The sequence below is a fragment of the Diaporthe amygdali genome (assembly GCF_026229845.1).
Source record: "Diaporthe amygdali strain CAA958 chromosome Unknown NODE_51_length_283962_cov_64_506962, whole genome shotgun sequence".
NCBI lineage: Eukaryota > Fungi > Ascomycota > Sordariomycetes > Diaporthales > Diaporthaceae > Diaporthe > Diaporthe amygdali.
Genome location: NW_026517071.1, coordinates 175,067 through 188,161, shown reverse-complemented (window position 1 = coordinate 188,161; position 13,095 = coordinate 175,067). Strand labels below are relative to the sequence as shown.

At 53.5% G+C, this 13,095-nt stretch overlaps 3 protein-coding genes across 3 annotated transcripts; all 3 read right to left on the bottom strand.

Moving 5' to 3' along the window:
- Positions 1 to 3,671: 3,671 nt before the first annotated feature.
- J7T55_006946 (uncharacterized protein) lies at positions 3,672 to 4,832 on the bottom strand (the record flags this gene model as incomplete). The annotated part of the gene is made up of 1 exon (XM_053135089.1): positions 3,672 to 4,832. The coding sequence occupies one exon, from the start codon at positions 4,830 to 4,832 to the stop codon at positions 3,672 to 3,674; it is 1,161 nt and encodes a 386-aa protein (XP_052987231.1).
- A 1,414-nt stretch (positions 4,833 to 6,246) lies between these two features.
- J7T55_006945 (secreted aspartic proteinase precursor) lies at positions 6,247 to 7,902 on the bottom strand (the record flags this gene model as incomplete). Its single annotated transcript, XM_053135088.1, has 1 exon — positions 6,247 to 7,902. One exon carries the CDS (start codon positions 7,900 to 7,902, stop codon positions 6,247 to 6,249), a length of 1,656 nt encoding a protein of 551 aa, XP_052987230.1.
- Positions 7,903 to 11,671: 3,769 nt separating this feature from the next.
- J7T55_006944 (uncharacterized protein) lies at positions 11,672 to 13,070 on the bottom strand (the record flags this gene model as incomplete). The annotated part of the gene is made up of 2 exons (XM_053135087.1): positions 11,672 to 12,478; positions 12,543 to 13,070. 2 exons carry the CDS (start codon positions 13,068 to 13,070, stop codon positions 11,672 to 11,674), a joined length of 1,335 nt encoding a protein of 444 aa, XP_052987229.1.
- Positions 13,071 to 13,095: the final 25 nt, after the last annotated feature.

Sequence of the window (13,095 nt, the reverse complement as noted above, 5' to 3'; positions counted from 1 at the left end):
TGCCTTGGCTGCCATGGGCAACCGCATGAAGTCTGACTCAACTGATCTGGTGGAACTCTCTTTCATGCAGCACTCGCGGGCTCTGGTAGCAATTCACAAGGCGCTCAGAGACCCGGCAGCGACCAAGTGTGACAGCACCTTGGCGACAGTGCTCCTGCTCTCACTTTTCGAAAAGATCACGGCCGCCAAGGAGGTTGGTCTGCTCGCATGGCGGACCCATATCGAGGGTGCCATGCACCTGGTCAGATCGCGCGGTCGAGAGATGGTGCAGAACAAGGATTCAGTGCTCTTGTTCAACGCCGTCCGCCTGCAAATTATCGCGCGCACATTGTCGTCCGGCACATCCTCCGTCATGGGCGTCAACTGGTGGCTTCCAGAGTCCGTCGCAGCTGATTCCATCGGCGCACGCTACCAGCGTTTCGCCCTCGAGGTCAGCGACCTGCGAGCCGAGGTGACGCGGCTCATGGCCACCCTGTCCCGCAACGACCAAGGCTTGGAACTCATGCTGGAAATGCTCCGCAAGGTCCAAGACCTCGACCTCCAGATGGCTAATTTCCTGATCGGACTGCCCGCCGAGTACCAAGTCACGCCATTGTACTGGGAAGACAAGGTTCTCGAGGACGGTGAAATCCGGCACGCTCCAGTGTATCCTGGCCGTGTTGATGGCTACTCCGACCTGATAGTCGCCAGCATATGGAATGCCACGCGTGCGACCCGGATTATCCTCATGTCGCTCCTCATCCGTGTCGCCGCCTGGATCTGCAGCCCTGCTGACTTCCGCTCGACGCCCGAGTACGCCACGGCTGTCCGGACTTGCAAGACCAATATCGCCGACATCATTTCTTCGGTGCCGCACATACTCAGAATGTCCCAGGCGGATGTTCAACATCCTAGTGCCCCCGCCCCAAGCGGCTTCGCGTGCGGGACTGACGAGCAGAGCAAGATGCTGGGCGGGCTGATGGTGGCTTGGCCGCTCAGCACGGTCAGAACATGCGATTACACCACGGATGGACAGCGAGAATGGGCTATTGGGCGGTTGAACTTCATCGCGAGTGAATTGGGCATCAAGTACGCCAGTAGTTTGGCTGCTGTGAGTCTCCTCTCTTATTTGATCTCATATGTACAGATATACCAGGTGCTGACATACTCAACCAGGCCAAAATCCGCTTCCCGTCTATGCTCATCCGTCGAGATGGGCTTATGCCATCGAAGGATCCACTTATGGATATCAAGCAGACACTGTCTACTAAGATTGCTGTCAGATAAATGGCGACATGTAACGCTCGCGTCTATGAAAGGCAAATTGGCAGCTCTTTTGCCCCGCTTCTCCTTTCTCATCCATCTAGTGCAGTCATTTCTTTTCGCCAATGCCGCCTTCATCGGGTCATGAAAGCTGGCTCTTCGGATCGAGGGCCTCGAATACCTGCATTGCCTCGACTTTTCTTTTATAAAGTCATCAGACGGAGGCCTTCATGAGGGCCATTCCTGCTGTCATTTGTACATTATGAGCCGCGATACAGGCGGACGGTGTCTCTTCAGATTTTGTTTGTGGGGGCTGGTTGGCGTTGAGGGCAAAACAATGAACTGCGTCACAGATACCCCGGGTTATTAGACTTCCGTGGCGTCCAGGCGCCTGTCGTGTGGGCATAGCACGCAATGTCTTCATTTGAGGGTTGTTTGTCTTTGGTATTACGCTTTGCGAAGGAACGGACATTTGTAGCGACTGCTTTGGCTTCCCAACGCCGCAATTGTCTAAAGGCCTGAGGCCAACGTTTGTACATGGCATGCAAGACCACATAGTCACAACAAATTCATATTTGTTTCAATGTAGTGTACCACATTCTGAGCCCAATCGATTTGTGCAGACATAAAGATGTAAGACCTTCGGCCAGGCCTGTGAGAAAGATGCGAACTTCGGTACCATTGATGGTTTCAACGCGCCGCTTTCGACCGCAAAACTTTTGTAGTGATTTTGGATTCAAGGCTATGGTAGTTTAGTTGCTCGTAATCGCAGCCCGATTGATCATAGGCTGGTCCTCCTCTTTAGTAGATTTTCCCACCACAGACATAGTCAGAAATTATTCCTTCTGTACGTCGGCTGCCAGTTTGGATGCCTTCACCCATAAAGGTTGCAAACACCGAAGAGCAGAAGAACTGAAAAGGTCTTGAGAAGTTAAGAACCCACAATAAAAGGGCATACAACAGCGATGGAATAAAAGCATGAAATACTTTGATGGATTGGCTGGATGGATCTTTTTGAAGATCAGCCATTTCTGTAAGGACTAGCATTCCAAAGTAGACACTGACGTGGCACAGTTACCTGCATTGGTAGGTGGGTACACAAATTTCTCCATCAGCGTTTCATGGAGAATTTGATGAAAATATTCGAGAAGCAAAAGAGAAAATCCACATTGAGAACACGAATATCTACACCTGATTCTTTTTTTCGAGGGGGAGGATGCGGTGTCCAGGAAGATGTGCGCAACACGGGCAGTCCATAGAGAAATTCTACAACCTCCTCAAATTCAGAATCGCGGGGCATTTCCATGCCCATGTTTCAACTGATGTAATGCCTGCAGTCTGGAAAATGCGAGGCAGCTCTCTGGCATCACGCATGGTGCGACGGCGCTCTCCTCCTTCAAACCCCGACAGCTATTGGAGACAGGATCAAATATATCACCGAGGCTGACATGGGCGTATGCAGCGCCCAAATGGCACTGCTCCTGTGCCTTCTATTTGCATGGAGGGACACATAAGATTTTGTCCAAGTGTCTGCGCTATAGCCCGAGCGTTGACCCAGAGACACTTGGCCTCCGACTGGCTTGTATCAAAGCATTGATAGTATGTGAGCTTTCTACGGCCACTAGACATATAATTAAGATACGTGGTTGCGGAGATTATTAGCAGAGGGACAATCAAGATGCGAGACCATGAAAAACGCATGTTGGAAACGCACTTCTTCGACAACGGCAATTCTTATGCTTGAATCCACCAAAGCTGTTTGCATGTGGTCCGTTTCCCCAGAATTATCTGCCGAAGCCGTCAATCCGGGTTTATGCCCATGATCCACTGCTGGATGGCCTGATGGATCATTCGTCCGTCATCCAAGCCCGAGGCCTTGTTGACTCACGTCGTGACGAGTCATGTCTGCCTTGACTCCGGCAGGGGCATATGGCTTTTCTGCGGTCTTTCCTCGTGGCAATATCGGTTTCCAAGAAATGCCTTTGATGATGAGAGATAGCAGTCAGGTCGTATCCAGGATAGGAGGGGCCCATGGTGACCAGTTGTGGCCGTCTATCAAAGAGCCTGTGCATGCAAGGGCCGACAAACTTGATGGAAGCCTCCTGACGGAATTCCAAGCAGAGGTGTGCAAGCACTTGATGTCTGTGACCCAAACCATCTCCAGCACGCACAGTCTGTGGACAGATGCAAAGTAGACGGGATCCTCACATCAGTGGGGCAAGAGACTGCCCAGGCAGAGCAAGTCAGTCAACGGGGCCTGATCGACAGACTTTCGCGGTGGAGATATTGGTAGCAGTAGCTGTGTTCTAGAATCACAAGTTGAGAATATACGGGTCGAAAATAGAGGACCGCGGACGACGCGATCATGCAATCAAGTTGTTTGTTCTGGTTTGGTCATTATCTATGCGAAGCCGGTATGCTCTTGTGCATTACCGCAGGATATCATTACCAAGGACAAGCTCCTCCAAGTCGCTTTTGTCCTCCCACTCCTCTCGCCGGTGCCGTTGTATCACGAACTGACTCGTCACGGGCATGCTGTCACCAAACTCGCCACTGGTCTCAGCGCCTTCACGGCTTCCCCGCTGGTGGACCGCACCAGGCTTGTCAATCCCGTTTCCCGTCACGTAGGGACTGCAGCCCATCTTGTTCTGATCATCCGTGTACCTGATCCTCCCGTCGTGATCGACAGTTTGGGTCAGCTGTGCGTAGGCACTAATCCCTCCGCTGCCTTTTCCCAGTGTGTTGGCATTGCTGCCATTGCCGCACTCGATGATTCCTCCTCCAGCTGGAACGCCATGGCGTGCATTCCTGTGCGCCCGGGTCATCTCCACAAGCGCATTGAGTATGCTGAACTCCAACTTCAGCTTGACGCTGTAGACCATGCCCTTGTACGCCGTTTGTATAACGTATAGTCCCGCGTATTCCAAAGCCAATATCGTGATGTCCAAGACAACGACCATAATGTTGATCTTGATAAGGTGTGTGAGGAAACGTCTTGCGGAGCGGGAGTTCTTCATGGAAGATGGCCCTGATTTGTCTCTGAGAAGTTTCATAGTGGCGACGATATATATCGAAGAAATGGCGAGCTCTTGCAGGAAGAAGATAGTGACATGGATTCGCTCCATGATAGCGTAAGGCTCTAGCCATCGATCCGGATGCGGCGAGTTTGATCCATAGAGCACAATCGAGGTAGGGACGTGCCCGATGATGGCGTCGACGACGATGAAGGCCAACGTGGTTCGTAGTATCCTCTTATCCCGCACCAGCAGATGCATCCTGCTGAAAAGCACCATGGACTGCCCTGTCACCATGCACGTCCAGCCGACGACGATGAATGTGCCGTACACGAACCCATTTCGAATGACGCTGAGGTCTTTGGTTAGGAAACCAACCGAGTAAATGGCAATCCCCCACGTCGCTACCACGAAGCTCCAGAAGTAGAGGCCCGTCCGCCGTCGAAAGGAACTGTAGATGATGACGTTCAGCTCGATAACATTGTAGAATGCCACTGTCAGGAAGCATTCGACTATCGTGACGGCCGGGCCAGGAGAGAGTCCTCCAGTGCTGATCCCAAGGTCTGAAAGGGCCATTCGAGCAGGTTGGCGGCGCTTGACAGGACGACGACGTACAAGTCTGGTCCCGAGGGCTGGCCCCGAAGAGTATTGACAGTACAAGCCCTCTTTTGGATGACGGCGAACTTAAGTCTCAGCCGTCATGGTGCTGTTGCGCCGGATAAAGCCCTCGTGTATGTGTCGTTGTGACGGGCAAGGCGAGGGCAGCAGAGCGTTGTCAGTGGTGAGTCGGATCGACGTAAAAGCGTACGACACACCCTGTTTCTCTGTACGCTTTACCGCTGCAGGCTGACAGCATGTCTGATGCCTTTTTCGCCCCAAACAGTCAATCAGATCCGAAGAAGGGATCGCTGGCACTTTAGGCGCATCGGATACAACGAGCATGACTCGCCTGTCGGCCATTTACCGACATGCACGATGGTCCCCAACTCCAACAATGCCGGCCCAACGCAGTTGCGGTGGTGGGATTGGCATGGAAGACATCGAAACCTTCGCTGGATTCTGCCGCAAAGGCCTTTAAAAGGGTCTCCACCTGCCGAGGCAACGTCGAATCGTCGATAACAGTCGCGGGAGGGATCGTCGTGGCCGAGAGAGATGTGAAGGGGTCATCCTAACCTCAATCCCTCACCTGCAGGAGAAGAGCCTTGATATTTTGACAGCCTATGAAAACGTCGATCAGCCGCTGGGCCCTAAGATCGATCTTGAGTCGAGAATGTCACCTCTGACGCGCCCAGATGAGTCGAGGATACTTGCACCCGGCAGCGAGCTTCGCCCAGATCTTGACATTTCTCAGGTGCTCTGTACCACAGCCCGGGCAACCAACGAAGAAGATTACTTCAGCTGTGATCAGTGGGATATCGATCGGTCTCATAGTCGGAGTATGCACAATAAGGCCGTTCACTGACTCTTAATCCCTGCGACCGAATCATTGCATAACCACAACCACCACCATGGCGGCTCGACCGAGGGAAAACATCGGTTAGATGTAATTGGACTCAGCGTCGTATGAGAGAGTGGATGGCCAAGCAGTTTGATGCCAAAGTGCCAGGATGAAAGCGGTGCTGGCCTCTATCTACTATCAACGCACGCAGGCACAGTAGGCGAGGTTGCGTCATCACGACCGCCCACACCGACAACAAGCACGCAGCCACTGAGAATTGCAGTCCGTGAGACGGGGTATTCGTTGGTATTGATAAAATATATACATACGCTGTAGTAAAATACGACAGAAGAAGAGCACGACCCACTGAGGGCGGCAGGCGCACGCCAATGCATGCCAGACTGTTCCCCCTCAACTATCAAACTCAAAATAACAATAGCCTTTCAGAGCGGTCACCGCTGTGGGTCGCATCTGCTTGATGTTATACACACACGCCCTCCTTCATGAGCCATCTGCCGTGCCGATCAAGCAATGGGATCGTGCGGCACCAGCCTAAGAGGTCGTCTTCGCGGCCCAGCCAAGTCGCTTGGCTCCGCCATCGAACACAACGAAGGCCGCCTTGAGCGCGATGTCTCCGAAGATGGAGATTCCAATGTCCGCATCCGACTGGAGACCTCCGTAACATGTCGTGTTTGAGGTATCAACCGGCGCCCAGTTGATGTAGTCGCCAGGAACGGTGATCTGGCCACTTCCCACGGCGAACGTGAAGTCAGGCAGGGTCGCATCACAGGAGAACACGTATCCGCCTTCCTGCTCGCTGTCCTCGGCGCCGGACACCTGTTGGTAGTATGCCGAGACAACCTCGTCGGGAAGCATGAGCAGCGTTGTGCCGGTGTCGGCAATGCCGGTAATGGAGGCGGAAGTGAGCGAGACGGCGCGCTTGCCGGCGGTTCCGGCGGTGACAGGGGCGTGTTGGCGTGTTGAAGGTGCGGAGCGAGGTGCCGATCGAGCCTGCGTGCTGTCCTTGCGGATGAGCTTCTTGAACCATCCGGCCCAGACCGAGCTGGAATCGGAATCGCTGCTCTCACTCTCCTCCTGCAACGTGTCAAAGAAGCCGCCCAGGCCACCGAAACCATCGCTCGAAGACCCGGAGCTGGAAGAGCTGCTCCCACCGCTTCCGAAGCCACTGTTGCCGCCGAAACCCCCGGTCGTGGTGGATCCAGACCCAGACGATGTGCCAGTGCTACCCGTGCTACCCGAGCTACCCGAACTGCCCGTGGTGCTCGTGCCAGAGCTCGAGCTGGTAGACCCGTCACCCACGGCATAACCCGTGGACTGGAACGACCAAAAGCCGGCGTAGTCAGCGCTACTGTTGAAGAGATCAACGTAGAAGATATCGCCAGTGTAGGCACTGGAGTCGATGTACCCGAAGTTGTAGCTGCCCTCGGTGTCGTGCTTCAGGTCGGCAGTGAAGACGGGTTGGGACAGCTTGGGCATGGCGTTGTCGAAGAACGTATTCTGAGCCTTGGGAGTTACGGTGTTGATGGAGCTGAAGGCGAGGCCCACGAGGCCGGACATGGCGGAGTCAGACGTGAATTCCGAGGACACATCCGTCGCCGTCTCAACGGCTTGAGATGAGACGGTCAGGTTGCCAATGGTCACGGTATCGGTGTAAACATTGCCGCTGGATGATGATCCGTCGCCGTAGCTGATTTTCCACGTGGAGCCGGTCATTTTTGAGGCCGTGGAACTCTTGCCAGGAGTGTAGATAGCCTGCCCGGAGACGCTCGAAGTGGCAGTCTCACTGCTGAACACCCACAAGTCGGATGAGCCAGTGTCAAAGTCCATTGGAAGGGTTTGGGCTGGCGTGCCAACTTGGATGTTGGCAAGATACTCAGTATCATATTGTTCAGGACTTGTGCTGACAGAGCCCTCGGTGGTGGAACGCTTGGTCGAAGCCATGCCAACGCCAGCACGGTGAGCCTTCACAATGGTCTTGAGGCGGGTAGGCATCTCCTTGCCATATTTGGCGTAAACCTTGGCCAGTGCCACGGCAGGGTGTCTCTTGGAGACTGTGTTGCGCTTCACAGGCACGGAAAGAGTCTGGCCGCCACGGCTCCTGACCCTATCCATGGGCTGAGGCAGGGCGGATGCGAGCTCGGCGCTGGCGGCCAGCAGCGCAACCAGGTATGCGCCAAAGGTCTGCATCTTGTGAGAGTAAGAGAAAAGCTCGGGTGGTGTGAGCAAAGGTTAATAAGTAAGACGAATGTAACCACCACCTGGGTGAGAAGCCTCCTGAGAAAGAATATGGGGAGGTGGAAGAAGAAGATGTGGTACAAAGTAAGGGATATAGGACGAAGGAAGGAGGAGAATTGAAAGAGAACGCCTGTTCCCGTCCTTTACTGCAGATGGTAAATCGGTGGCTAGAGAATGACCAGACAGAGGAAAGATGGTGCAAAGGAGCAAGACACGCCAAGCTAGATATATATGTATTACACATGAGAGCAGAGAGCATCGGCTACGCGGTACACGCTCGCCATTCGGTGGTTGACGAAATTGTGGTAGGGGTGTGCGTGCCGATTCCGATTTCGAGCGCCCCTGGGGACCCACCGTAGCCTGAATGGCGGGTACCTGGCTTGCCTGGATAGAGCATATTCGGAAAAGTCCAGCTATGGACTCAGCCCGAAGGAGGCGATTTCGCCGCGGCAAGGGCGACGACGGACCAAATCATTCTACCTGAGGCGGCCGCCGACAGCAGTGGACTGGCTGGATGGCGAGGGGGGTTGTCAAGGGGCATCACTGCTTACAGCCCTCGTCATTGTTGACGTATTGCAACTTGGGACGAAAACAATAGAAACAGAGTTATTAAAGTTCAGCCACTGAGAAGGCCAGGAACCCATAGTCCTTCCACGCTGAGGGAACCAACGGCATGAAAATCGCCAGAGAGAGGAGCATTGTTGTGTGATCAGGTCGAATGCTCCCTCCTGTCGTGTGTGTATTGTGGATATTGATGTTTCTGGCAATGACCCTGCTGTTTGGCCCATGGCCAGTGATCGGCGCTAGGTTCTTGTCAAGCTTTCAGGACAAGACGGGCAATCTGGGTGGGGACCGGAGCCAGATAGATGGGATCTGGATGCCTCTGGTAGGCGGAGCGGTTTGGATGACATGGGGGAAAAGGAGGCTCCAGGTTCAAAGTTGATGAAATGAAGTCGTATGCTCCTTGTCGAGGCCCCACATGGCTGTGCCGATGTTCATGCGTCGGGGCTGGCCATTCGTGGCGGGTTGGCTGGCGGGCATTGCAGATGTCGTCCAAAATAAAGTAGGGGGGCACCTCCCATCCAATGACAGCATGCCCCTAGGCTGAAACATGAGACGAACAATACGTACGCGCCAGCGGCTATGGCAAACGAGAAGGATGACAGGTGGTTGTGTTTTCCCCACCCATGAAACGCACGCCAGGATTGGAATTTCCCCGGTCAGCCAGAATTATCCAACGGTCGCTCTTGTCCAGGGACCGACTGTATTGTGAATGTAGGCATGCTGGTCGGTCTGATTCTACTTCGTTGTCCACTTAGCACTCACGGCAGCCAAGAAGGGAGGCTCGGCGAGCTTTGTTAATTTCAATCTGCCAGCCACCTCCGCAGCTGCAGCGCCTCTCCCTCGGCACGTGCCACACAGCATGCATGTGCCTTGTTGTGTTACGTGCCTTGCGGCTGCAAGCCACCAAGGTTTTTAGGTTCCTAGACTAGATAGCTAATCTAAGTCATCCAAATAGCATTTCAGGGGATGGTTGGCGGCAGACCGTCAACGATATTGAACCATACTACCTACCTATGTAGGCATATACCGCGCCAGTCAACACCCTGCCCCCGGCCACATACAATATACATGCGAATGTCTAGATAGGTAGCGCTGCAATAAAGGAAAGAGGAGTGGAGAACAGACAAATCAGAACGCTCCTCTGCCGTTGAGGCTCAAGTCCTTGGACCTCGAGCGATCCCTATTTCGCCAGTTGTCTCTGAATCCGGTCTCCTAGTGGATGCCAGCCCACGCTACCAGTTGCCAGCAACTCGCATCACATATTCACAATTTCAAATTTTGTAGATTATGCGGATGGACCTTTTTTGAAAGAATTGAGAAATGACTCGAATAGGCTGAAAGTGGCATCTCGCAAACATGATCATTCATTTTTGATTAGAAGACAACCAATCACCTCTCCACTGAACAAAGCAAGGTACAAGCACGCCACGAATCATAACAGATGGAAATTTTCGATGCCGTATAGTAGTTGTGTCTTTTTCTTTTGAAGGTCTTGCATCGATGGAGATTGGAAAAGAAATACGGTCAGTAGCCGAATATGAGATGTCTGACTCTCGAAAACGTATAATCAATCGTGCGCCGTTTGCTCTTTGGGCTCCATTTCAACCACTGCAAGAATTTTCTCATTCTCCAACCTGACCGTGGGTGGTGATGGCGCGCTCGTGGCTGAGCCGAACACAGAAAACAAGAGCAAGGAACTGTGAAGAGCCCGCGGTTTGACAGAGACGCAAAAGACTCCCTGATGGCGTTTCCAACGATGATATCGTTCTATGAAGACGGTGATGAGATAAAAGGCTGACCTTACTGTCGAAAGCCTTTTTCGGAATCTCCACAACTGATTTGTTTAGGCTCTTCCCGTACAATTTTGTTGAAACAGCATTTGGGCCGTCTCACGTGCTTTAAAATGTGTAAATACTCAGATGTGCTGTCGAAAAGCAAGGCCCCCTCTCTTCGAACCCCCGCCCCCCATGTTATGATCTGATACCGGGGTTACCTTACATGTTTTCCATGGAAGAGATCCAATATCTGAGCAGGGACACGGATTTCACTCTCAATCTCATCATGACCATGGCCTTCCCCGGCGGTGTGACCTTCAGAAGAGGCTCTAATTGTCACGAGCAATGGGAGGAGTTGAATGTACCATTGGCCAACCTTCTAGTGAGGCGTAGAAAGGATAAGACCATTGCTGGGTTGAGGACTAGTGTGAACGGGTCATGCTTGTAAATGAAGAGCGTAGGGTCAACGGAGAAGGGACCTGATATAGGCATTTGCCACGCCAGTTGTGCCTGTTTACGCTGTATCAAAATACCCTGAGCTCCCGGCACAGTGTCCAGACATACAAGCAAGTCCGAGGCATCCCCTCTTCCATCGCCGACCTAGACTAGTTGCCAGACCATTCTCTCCTCTATACGTTGTTAATTGGGTTCGGATCGAGCAGATCAGTAGAACCCACCTTCATATTTACTACTTTCAGGCATGCTGGGCTTGACGAATTCGGTTTTTTTTGTAGTGCATTGTTATTTATCGCTCGATGATGCTAGATGAGCATCCTACAAGATCTCAGTAGAGATCAACAAAGGAAAATTGAGCGGGCCAGACATGCTAGAGTTGGGTCGCTGCTCAGTGACATGCTGTAGGACCCTGACTAGCCTAACTCCCACACCGGTACGCCAAGAAATGAGGCTCTGCACATTCCCAGACCTGATGTGCCTCTTTGAATTCGTCCCCCTTTCCTCTCCCAAGGCGTTTCCTTTGTGAACGGGCGATATGTTTCGTCACAGATCCCGACCGACTCCGCAAGGGACCTCTGCCTGTCGCCACTACTACTTCCTAAGTGCCCTGGGATGTCGCCTTGCCTTGCCCGTCTCAGGATTGCCAGGGAGCTGTATATGCGAGCTCTTAACTGCCTGGTTTGAGCAAATCTTCGGCTATCGAGCACAGCGTCGGCAACATCTCCTTCATGCGAGAACAATTCAGAATACGCTCTCTCTGGGCATGCCCGATGTCGACTCTGTATCGCACGGACCGATCATGCGTGAACGTATGAACATTCGCTGATTGCTTGTAACTTTCAACTCTCTGGCGCCTCGCGCCTCGTTTGCTAAGGGTGTCCACACTGGATCTTTCGGGGTATATGATGCATCTGCCAGCCACTCTTTCAGTCGATTTTCCAGTGATCCACCTCATCCTTGCCAAGGTACAGCTCAATGGCGTACAGGCCCATTGTGGCAGCAACATTCATCCAGCGCCACAAGTTGCCGCCTGCATCGCCCCCTCTGAGGGTCCAGCCGATGCCGTCGCCGTCCGTCGCCGCGACCGAGAAGTGCTGCAGAAGCAGGCTTGTGTAGACGGCGATCAGGATGGATGGCGAGAACCAAGACAAGAAGCTCATGAGCTTGTTCGCGGCGTCGGAGGAGTCATCCAGATTGGAGGGCTCGTCCATCAATGCCCGGGCACCCGACTCTCGCACAGCCGGTATGATCCGCGTGGCGCAGTAGAAGACAATGATTCGGTAGGTGAGCGAGATGATGACGCTTGGCGTGATGGTCTGGAAGGCGGCCCACAGGAAAGTTAGGGAGGAGCTGATGGCGTCGGGGAGCTGTCCAAGCATATGGAGGAGTGTTGAGTACGATGCCATGATTATTGGCGGAAGAGGAGGGAAATCTGGCTGCGCGGCCGCGGCCTGCTCCTCGGCCAGCGCTTGCGCCGCTGCTCCGGCCGGCGACGGGAGGTAGTCAGTGAAAATCTGGTAGACGCAGAGCACGACATATGCAAACAGCAAAGAGGATTCAACCGGGTTGCCCCGGCCGCTGCCGATTCCGAAGGCGCAGAGAAAGACTGCCGAGGTCATTGTGACGCCGATCAAGGTCGCGTCGAGGTTGCCGATCTGCGGGAACCTGGCGACGCGCCAGAGGAAGTAGACTGCGGTGGCCATGATGGAGCCGGAGAAGACGACGAGCACAATCTGGGGAGAAGATCTGATTAGCAGGATTGTACACCTGGCCCGGCTTCGTTGGCTGTGTACTTACTATCCAAGTATCGCTCCGACCCCTGTTTACGAGCCACCGTGTAATCTGACCAGCGGCCTGGATGACCAACAGACTGCAGAAACCCTCGAGCAACTGGAAGACGGGGCTCGAGTAACTTAGCCCGTTGTCCCATCCGCCCAGAGTCAAATGCTCCAGCATACCATCCTGGCCGAAGAACCACTCGTGCCAACTCTCTGTGTATTTGGCGGCGGGGCGAATATGACCAAGGGTCCTGGATACCCAGTCGGTGGAGCCGGCATCGACGGAGAAACGGCTGAGCGACCAGATGAGAAGGCTGGGAAGAACGATCCACTGCAGGGTGCCGAGGAGGTTTGTCAAGGCCGACCGCAGCCGTGAATCTTTTGGGGTTATGGCCTTGACGAAGCTGTAGAAGAAGTAGAAGAGGAAGATGGACAGGCTGTAGGCCAGGCCAGAGTCGCGACCGCCGACATCGAAGGCGATGGGTATTGAGAGGATGATGGACAGCAGGTAGACTGCGCCCGAGAATATCTTGAAGATAGCCCACATCTCGAGTTTAGGTGCGTTTGAGACG